At 37.1% G+C, this 9,882-nt stretch overlaps 3 protein-coding genes and 2 non-coding genes across 5 annotated transcripts; 3 read left to right on the forward strand and 2 right to left on the reverse strand.

Moving 5' to 3' along the window:
• Positions 1-1,353: 1,353 nt before the first annotated feature.
• TRNAD-GUC (transfer RNA aspartic acid (anticodon GUC)) lies at positions 1,354-1,425 on the forward strand. The gene has a single exon. It is a non-coding gene; the product is annotated as a tRNA-Asp (tRNA).
• Positions 1,426-1,650: 225 nt separating this feature from the next.
• On the forward strand, positions 1,651-3,414 carry LOC107461417 (uncharacterized). The gene has a single exon (XM_016079902.3). The coding sequence runs from the start codon at positions 1,651-1,653 to the stop codon at positions 3,124-3,126; it is 1,476 nt and encodes a 491-aa protein (XP_015935388.2). The 3' UTR covers positions 3,127-3,414.
• Positions 3,415-4,000: 586 nt separating this feature from the next.
• On the reverse strand, positions 4,001-5,776 carry LOC107461528 (uncharacterized). The gene is made up of 4 exons (XM_016080051.3): positions 5,541-5,776; positions 5,343-5,448; positions 4,343-4,456; positions 4,001-4,230 (listed from the first exon to the last, which is right to left on the reverse strand). Exons 1-3 carry the CDS (start codon positions 5,650-5,652, stop codon positions 4,378-4,380), a joined length of 297 nt encoding a protein of 98 aa, XP_015935537.1. The 5' UTR covers positions 5,653-5,776; the 3' UTR covers positions 4,001-4,230; positions 4,343-4,377.
• Positions 5,777-5,911: 135 nt separating this feature from the next.
• On the reverse strand, positions 5,912-5,985 carry TRNAV-CAC (transfer RNA valine (anticodon CAC)). Its single transcript has one exon. It is a non-coding gene; the product is annotated as a tRNA-Val (tRNA).
• Positions 5,986-6,020: 35 nt separating this feature from the next.
• On the forward strand, positions 6,021-9,882 carry LOC107461506 (uncharacterized). Its single transcript, XM_016080021.3, has 14 exons — positions 6,021-6,186; positions 6,337-6,424; positions 6,521-6,567; positions 6,689-6,841; positions 7,004-7,081; positions 7,174-7,242; positions 7,325-7,480; positions 7,573-7,699; positions 8,305-8,345; positions 8,455-8,544; positions 8,624-8,728; positions 8,875-9,012; positions 9,245-9,354; positions 9,453-9,882. Exons 1-14 carry the CDS (start codon positions 6,151-6,153, stop codon positions 9,526-9,528), a joined length of 1,314 nt encoding a protein of 437 aa, XP_015935507.1. The 5' UTR covers positions 6,021-6,150; the 3' UTR covers positions 9,529-9,882.

Below are 9,882 nucleotides of genomic sequence, written 5' to 3' on the forward strand. Positions count from 1 at the left end.
ATAAATTAAAATATATATTTATTTATACATAAATAAATCATGAGTGGTTAAATAGTCAATTTTTGATGTGTATGTAATAATTTTTTTTTTTAACAAAAATAGGGTTAGAATAACCTTGAAGTACACATGAAGCCTCAAATCTTAAAAATATTCCTTATTTGTAAAATTATCTGTCACTCTGTTAGTTTCTCGATATAGTATTTACGACGTGAATCCAAAATTATATTGGCTCTTAAAGACTTTCGTTTAAGTGTGAATCCGAAATTATTATCTTGTTATAACTAACTCCTTTTTGATGAATATATGAGGTTTTATGGAAAGATAAATATTAGAGATTTTATTGAAAGATGTAATTTGTCTAGCATGGATTTTCATATTCAGACCTCAAATCATTATCACTGTCAAAGATAATATATTAATTAGCAAGCCATTTTTTAGTTTGATATATGTTGCCATGTTGGGTTTAGTAGTTGGACGGTATATTTATCCACCTGTATTAATATTACTCACCAGCCATTCGTTGAACTTGCTGCAAGCCTATAACCCAACCTGCCTCCATTGACATTTAAAAATATTATTTACACATTGAAATCAGTTATTAAATTTAATTATTATTATATTTATATATAGAAGACAGAAAAACAAGTAATACTGTTGCCTCTTCAAACTTGGGAGAGTATTGCGTTTCATTATGGCAACCACACACCAAAAATCATATATAATAGAATGCATAGCCACCAAATCGCACGCAAATATATAATAGGAAATTATGAGCTTATGTTTGGATAAGTTTTATAATTCATATCTTCAATAGTAGTCAATATATAAAATTTGCTATGAGCTAATGAAATAATACGATTTATAATTTATAAAAGATTATGTGTATCATGTCCTTCAATCCTTAGCCTTCAATGACGCATTGTAATCAGATGAACTATTAATTAATACATAATGAGTTTGTATTTTTTTATTTTTGCCTACTAAATTTGGTATTACTTAATCAATTTTGTTCAAGTAATTAGTTCACTCTTTTACTTAAGTAAGTGGCGAATTTTAAATTCCGCCATATATATACAACAATCTATTGACAAGCAATATACTTTTAAATAAAATTCAGATTCACGATGGATTAGACCTTCTTTAATTTGTCAGGCTAGAAAATACTTTGGCAACCAAAGAAAAAGTTGGTGTTACTTTGCTCTTCAAGTCAAAATTATTGATGTTGAGTGAAACTAAAATACCATGAAAACAGTAATGGCTGATCATTTGTAGGTGGATTTATACTTTCTTCAATTGGAAAGGCTATGAAATATTTACGAAATTAACATAATTACCAACAAGATTAGCATCAAAGTCGTTGTAGTATAGTGGTAAGTATTTCCGCCTGTCACGCGGACGACCCGGGTTCGATCCCCGGCAGCGGCGAGTTTTACATTTTTCTATTTTTGCATTTCATGGGTTCGGTGAATTAATTAAAACTACACCGATGTACGAGATTTTGATGAAGCAAAATTAGCGTTGAGAGTTGAGACCATGTGTTTATGTCTGCTACCCTTTGCGTGTTTTCAAAACTAATTATTAAAGAAATATCATCACTCTTAAAGCTACCATATGAGTGGTCTCACTCTCATCTCATTTTCAGATATGTTCATGGCAAAGGAAATTAGAGCTTCTAATTCCATGTTCAGCTTTCGACATATCTGTTACATCCTTTTCACCCTTTCTTTCTCTTCTCTCATCATATTCCACTCGTGGAGCCACTGCTATTTCTTCTCACCATACCATCTAAGAGCAATAGAAGAAAAGCAAAACCAAACCATCATCAACCTCCTTTCATACCCTTTTGCATGGAACCACCTTATCTTCTCATCAAAGCCACCTTCAAAGCTTCTCAAGATTGCACTCTTTGTCAAGAAATGGCCTCAGGGATCTCATGCCGGAGGGCTCGAACGCCATGCTATGACTCTCCACATTGCTCTTGCAAAAAGAGGCCATGAACTTCACATATTCACCACTTCACCAGGTTCCTCCATTATCCCGAAATCTGAACTTGGAAACTTGTGCTTTCACTTCTCAAAACCAACACCAGGCGGTTACCTTGACCAAGCTTTAGTTTGGGAACAGTTTCAGGAACAGAACAAAACAGGATCACCATTTGACATTGTTCATACTGAAAGTGTTGGTCTTAGGTACACTAGATCTCGCAATGTCACTAAATTGGCTGTTAGTTGGCACGGTATTGCCTACGAGACGATTCATTCCGACATCATTCAAGAACTTCTAAGAAGCCCCCAAGAATCAAAGGCAAATGCATTGGCTGAAAGAGTTACCAAGGTTGTTGAGGAAGTGAAGTTCTTCCCAAATTATGCTCACCACGTTGCCACCAGTGATCATGCAGGAGATATCCTAAAGAGGGTCTACATGATCCCGGAAGAAAGGGTGCACATAATACTGAATGGCGTGGACGAAGATGTTTTCAGGCCGGATATTTCGGTAGGGAAGGAGTTCAAAAAGAGGCATGGCATTCCGGATTCTAAATCACTGGTAATAGGACTGGCTGGGAGATTAGTGAAGGATAAGGGACACCCTTTGATGCTTGAAGCTTTGAAGCAGATAATGGTAGAAAACAGCACATTCCAAGAGAGTAGCATCATTATGGTTGCTGGTGATGGTCCTTGGGCAGCAAGGTACAGAGAACTTGGGGAAAATGTAGTGGTTCTGGGGCCTCTTGACCAATCTGAATTGGCCTCATTCTATAATGCTATTGACTTATTTGTCAACCCCACTTTGAGAGCGCAGGGTTTGGATCACACTTTGATAGAAGCTATGCTGAGTGGGAAACCAGTAATGGCTACAAGGCTTGCAAGCATTGTGGGGTCTGTGATTGTTGGCAGTGAAATGGGTTATACATTTTCACCAACAGTGAATGCTCTAAAGAAGGCTGTATATGAATCATGGGTGGATGGAAAGGAAGTTCTACACAATAAAGGTCAGGTTGCTCGTCAAAGAGGTTTGAAATTGTTCACGGCCACCAAGATGGTGGCTGCATATGAACGGCTTTTTCTTTGCATTTCAAGTGCAAACAATGATGACCATTTTTGTCAATATCAACAGTCAGTTAATTGAAAAAGTGGGCAAAAAAGAAGAAGCTTCTTGTTTGGAAAGTATGTGTTTTTCTGTAGTCAAGCAAATCATTCTTTGTTTATTAACAAGTCCACATGTATGGTTATATGATATCTTAGAGTAGTGCAATAGTGTTCAGTTCCCTTTGCAAGTTGTGAAGTTGCAAGAGGGGCTGTACAAGAATTAATTCTGTATGGGGTTTTCCTTAAAACATATCTACGTTAAATTCTTGCCTAGGGAGTAAAGCACCATACAATAGGTCAGTATCAGATAATGAAGACTTTACCATGATTCTACCTATAAATACCGGTAGAGAATTGCGAGAATAGAAACGTGGAAGGATTTTGCGCATCTAATAAACAATTAGATAGTAGAGTAAGAGTACCGAATACCTAAAAGGAGGAGGAGTAGGAAAAAAAAGTATTAAGAGACTGATAATATTATTAGGACAACAGTCCCCAGCAAAGTGTCCTCAACATAGGTGAAAAATTAAAGGGAAATTGAAAACAGAGTTGCACCAAAGTTGGATTTTCAATTACTTAAGATGTCGACAGAGTAATGACATTTTTCAACATATTCTTGTGGCATGGGGAGAAGGAAAAAATATTCAGATGCTTTGTCTTGGTTCAATGGAATAGGGAATGGACAAATATTTTCAGATCAAGAGTGACAAGTTCCCTTTCATTTTCAACCACTTCAGACTCCACGCCTTTGTTATGCATTAAGCAAGGGAGTGTCCACCACATGTTTGAATCGCGAAAGACGCTAGTGAATTTCTTTACCATATTCGGACAGCAATGTTTTCTTTGGGTGGTCATATGGAGGACCTAACTGAGAATAAGAAAGGCATGATTTTCCTATTATTTTGAGATAGTAATGCTCACTTTAAATTGACACTTTCATTGAATCAGTTCATGTACACAGTATGGCATCATCGACAGTAAGCATCTAACAGCCACTCTCATATGCAACTTTTTCAAGCTGAGTCCTATGACCATTAGATTACACATATTACATAATACTATGTTCCTGCAAAGATACAGTCTCCAATGGCAGCAAATTATACGGTCACATCTTTATGAAAGCTCTTCTGAGAAACAGCTCCATCTGAATGAATAACACAGTGGATATAAAAACACCAAAAACAAACGCTAAGTCAACAAAAATAATCACTATAGATAATAAACTTGTTAAATCCAAGAGAATAATGAAGGCTTACAATGAGAATGGAGAGCTACGACCCCTAGGAAATGCTCATGTATGGAGGTAATTGGCAGCCATCATTAGCTCCAAAGTTAATTCAGGTTCAATAGGAAACTCTGTCTCTTTCCCACTAACAACAGCAAGATTTTCACTATTCAAGTCAATAGAACTATTTTTTATGAAAATAACATCGCATGAATTAAGAGATTTCAGATCAGAGCTACAGAGCTTTCAATTACTTCCTAAAGGAAAGTATAGCTTACATTGCAACACATAAGAAAGACTAACATTGATGATGGTTAGAGTAGAGAAGGGGGGAAGGGGGCCAAAACATCAGATAGAAAAAAGGGGCCAACTCAATTCGCATTGCGATTTTTCAGTAGTATTTTGAATTTTCAAGCTGTCCAGTAGTATTCGAACATTTGAAACGGATGACAAGAGAAAGTAAAATGATAAAAGAAGTGCACACAATGAAAAGCGCAACCACATGATACATAAAACCATGTAAAACAATATCTCTTTGATGGAGCACTGAATTCAGCAAAACCCCAGACTCTAATACATGAAGAATCCAATCTGAAACCTAAGAAGTAGAAGTGAAACACAAACGGCCGCTTTTTAGAATCAAATAGTTAAACAGAGTAAAAACCTCCTTGCTCATCGAGAATCCATCCTACTTAACAGAAGGATCACACAATGGTAGGCACCAAGAAAAAATCAAATGCCCTACTAGAACCAGGACAACAAAATCACAGTTTAGCTGGCCATGTAAAGGGAGTGTTAATAATTTGAATTTCCCTAGCGACACAAATTTCCCCCCAAAACCCTGTGTTGACATTTTTCAACGATAAAACCAAGTATCACAGATCTAAAAATCCATAGCATATACAAAGTTTTCGAATATAGGTAGCTTCGGATACACTACCACAAAATTCACGAAAAACTCTCATACAACAGAATTCACATTAAATTTCATGAAGTCACGAACACATGCCTCTCAAAAAAGGAGCAAATACCTCGCGAATTGGAGATGCCAGTAAAAATACTGACAAATCTTCTCGAGAATGGTGGTGCTGATCTCAGGGAAGGTAACCTCGCCGTGCTGCCTCTCAGCGAAACTCCCTATCAATACGATCAGAAGAGTGAAATGAGCGGAACCCTAATTTTACAGCGCAAGTGGAAGAATTATTAACAAGGATGGAAATAAGAGCAACCTGGAGAGGTAAGCATGTTGTGTATGGTCTGTGAAACCATAGCAGCTTCCTTATCAACAACGAATTCGAAACCCTCAGCGCTAATCAGCTTCACTGTGTCTTCCTTCCTCATCTTGCGACTTTTGATTCTCCTTCGCACCAATACCACCTCGCCTTGCAAAGTGCAAATAAACCACCAACGATCGCTTCCGAGTTTTCACTCTCAAATGAAACTTCACGCGTAAGGGTCTTGTGCACTTAGGGGTTATTTGGGTGAGTTTATGAGAAATTTTTTTGTTTAGTTATTTTTTTTTAAATAATTTTATAAAAAAATAAAAATAAAAATAATTTTATGTTTGAAAAAAAATATAAGCCCAACAAAGATAAAATAATGTCTGAGCCCGGGTTCGAACCGGGGACCTCTAGTGTGTGAGACTAGCGTGATAACCAACTACACCACCCAGACGCTAATTGGTCAATTTTGGTTCAACATTATTCTTATTCGAGTACAAATCGGTCACTCGACGGAGAAGGAAAGGGAAAAGAAAAAGAAAACTAGGGGGCGGTGAAATTGCAGAGGGACATAGCAATAGCAATCGCCGTCGCCATCTGAAACTTAAAATTGCTGAGCATGGATTCGAGCCATGCATCTCTTGGTCGACGAACGGTATCAATCAACTCTCTCTTCCCTCGCCTTTCTCCATCACCACGTTTATCATATTGATTTTTTTTTTGGTGATAATTTTCTTTTATTCGATACGTGATGGTTTATCCATGTCTGAGTTTTCGTTTGCATTGAATGATTGATTGGTCTCAGCTGGAGGAAATTCGTCAGAAGAGGGCGGCGGAGAGATTGAGCAAGACATCTTCGGGGCCAGATCTGAGCCAGATTCCTAGAAGCTCCGGTTAGAATACTATCCATTTAATATCTTCCACGATTTCTAATATGCAGTATCGGTTCCTGCAATGAACACGATTTTCCTTTTCCTTTCTGGATTCAGAACTTGCGGGAATGACAAAGTCTGAGAGCGCCAATAGATTGTCTGAGGTTACGTGTTAAGCATGCTATTTGATACGATGTCTATTTTGTTTATGCCTTTACACAATGAATTATCTGATTTGGTATTGAAACCTCCCTCCCTTTTTTCTGTGCGTTTAAAATTATATAGACAGACATTAGTGCTGTATTATCTCAACTAAAAGACCTGCAAAAGAAGAATACAGTGTTGGAGGAAGAAAACAGGAAAATAACTTTCAAGGTGAACCTTCATCAAACAGTGGAAATCGATAATGACACAATGCGCAAGCAATTGAATGATCTGGTAAACAAAAGAAAGTTGTTGTTGAATTTCTGTTTTCTTCTTTTTGGGTTGGAGTTACAAATCTGATTATAAATATTACTGCCTAGCGAAATTGGAATAGCTTTGCACTTTTGCTTTTCAACACGTGCATTGTAGTTTTGAGATTTAATCTGATTCATGCAGGAGCAAAATACAGTGCCATCTCTCAGGAGAGCTCTCAAGGATGTTGCAATGGAGAAAGATGCTGCAGTTGTTGCACGGGTAACTACACTCACATGATGTATTCATGTCCCCTAGTTGCTCCTTATTTTTTATCTTTCACTATCTATATGACATCATGCATATTAGTGCAGGAGGACCTTTCAGCACAACTTCGTACCCTGAAGAAACGTTTGAAGGAAGCAGAAGATGAGCAATATCGTGTATGGTTGCTTTATTTTAGATGAAATCCGTGCAATGTGGTGTAAATTTTTTATTATAAACTCTTGTTTGCTCTTGTTATAGGCTGAGGAAGATGCAGCTGCATTGAGAGCTGAATTGAACTCAATTCAGCAGCAATCAATGACAAGTCCAGTTAATGCAATTTCACCACTTGGTCCTCCTCCAGATCAACTTCAAATATTGGAAAAGGAGTTAGCTGGCTTAAGATTACAGTTGCAGGTGATGTTATGATATAAGCCTTTTACCAATTGTGACGTTGTTTTTTCTGTTTGTGTTGCTTTCTGAATACCGATGGTGATTAAAATCTATAGCGAGAGACAATGCTGAGGCACCAGGAGCAGGAACAATTGGCAAAAGAACAAACCCGCATTGTAGCATTGACGTCCGAAAAGCAGGAGTTGGAAGAGAAACTCAACTCCATGTCTAGAGAAGCTTCAGGTTCTTTTCATCAACACTCCTGCACAAGTTACAGTCAATTTTTAAGGATTTAACTAAAGAATGCCCTAAGGGCATTGGTTATAAATTTAAAAGCTTAATAGGGAGTTTTGACTCTTCCAATATATATTATCAATGCATTCAATGCATATTAAAATTTCGTATTTGTGGTGTCCTTAACTAATGCCCTTGGAGCACTTGTTATCAAGACCCAAATTTTAAAAGCTTAATTAAACAAAGCATGATGCCGTTCATGTATGTAACTAGTTGCTTTTCTTTTATGTTTATGCCATCCTTGGATCTGAATTCAAGACCTTTGAAACCATTGAAGAGATTAGTGGAAGCACTATGCTTTTCATATATCAGTTGATTCTTTGTTTATTACTGCTGTTAGTGGTGTTGTATGTTATTTGGACTTCAAACTGATGTATATTCATAGCCCATGATTGTTTCGTTTCAACTATTCTTTGTACAAATGACTGCATATTTACTAGCGAGAATTTCTATGGACTCAACATTTGGTTCTGATTCTCACATTTGAGTTGACATTTCATCTAGTAGATTTGATGCACTATAACATGTCATTGACCCTGGCTTGTGCAATGCAGAAGTCTCAGATAAAGTAGTAGCTAACAAGCCATTATCTATGGTGAGATAAACTTCTTTATCATGGATTATTCAGTGAATTAATTTCTTGACATCTGTGAGCTGATTTGAGTTAGTTTGGTCTAATGTTGTTTCAATTTCCGGTGTATCAGGAAGACAAGCAAAAACTTGAAAGGCAGTTGCATGATATGGCATTAGCCATTGAAAGGTTGGAAAGCAGTAGGCAGAAACTTCTACTGGAGGTATATCTACATTTTATTAGGTACTTTGCTTTCTATATTCCATTTTGTCTCGCTATTGTTTTGAACATCATGTTGGCAGATTGATTCTCAATCCACTGAAATAGAGAGACTTTTTGAGGAGAATTCTAATCTCTCAAATTCATATCAAGAGGCAGTTGGAGCTGCAGTGAGATGGGAAAACCAGGTAACAATCTGCCCTGTTTTGTGTCATGTTTAATTTTTAGATCGTTTTTTGGGGGGTTTCTGATTTTACAAACAAATATGATAGTTTCAGGCTGTAAAGAATTTTGCTTCTTTGGGTAAATTGTCTGCTGACATGTGATGATGCAGGTACTGGAGTGTCTTAAGCAAAATGAAGAGCTTCGTGGGATTCTAGATAAATTAAGAATGGAACAGGCTACGAGCTTCCAGGACAAGGCTCATGAGATTAGTTCCTCGGCAACCACGGCTGAGATGGCATCTGTGAAGGTAAAGTACTTGCCTTCTGCTTAGCATATTTGTCCCTTACTCTGTGTTGTCTCTTCATGTTGGCTTGATGGGTCCCATGTGTTACACATCCGATGTCTAAATAAACTGCCACATTAGATCTTAAGGACAGTCTGATTTTTTCTTATGGAAAACTTGTTGAGATCTCTCTCTGCTGCTTTGACAATTTGTCATCCACACATTATTCTTTTGCACCTTTTTGTTCATGTGGCAGGGTGCACTTGTAAAAGAACAGAGTAGAGCAGAGGCACTATCAGCAGAAGTCATGCGGCTTTCTGCACAACTCGAACAAGTCAAACAAGCATACGATGGCATTACACGCTTGTAAAGTTCTATCCATATTTTCTCTCTATGATGCCCACACTTGTTCACTCTGGTATTAAGTTTATTGCATCAAAGTTAATGTAATTGATATGTTGCAGCTATGGGCCAGTTCTTCGCAACATTCAAAGCAATCTTGTGAAAATGAAGCAAGACAGATCGTTGGCTGTACAGTGATGGCAATGAGGAGTTACGGGATGATAATATACTATTGCATTTGTGAAGCGATGCCTTGAAGACGTGTATTTGTATGGTTGACATATTCTTGTTATTTTTTTTCACCATCATTAATATTTAGTTTAATAGAAAAGAAGCAAGATGGTTTCAATATGAGCAATTTTGTTATACACTCAGCATGTGAAGCCTTTGTTAAACTCAAACATGAATTTGCAGAACACTAGAAGTCTAGAACGCCCATTCTTTGTACCATTTCAATTTGTATAGTAGAATCAAAGCACTATCACTTTCTTGAGTAGAACAATTAATTCTCATGAATTAAATCTGGGGGCGTTTCGATTTGGATTTCAGCAG

The sequence above is a fragment of the Arachis duranensis genome, chromosome 8, assembly GCF_000817695.3.
Source record: "Arachis duranensis cultivar V14167 chromosome 8, aradu.V14167.gnm2.J7QH, whole genome shotgun sequence".
NCBI lineage: Eukaryota > Viridiplantae > Streptophyta > Magnoliopsida > Fabales > Fabaceae > Arachis > Arachis duranensis.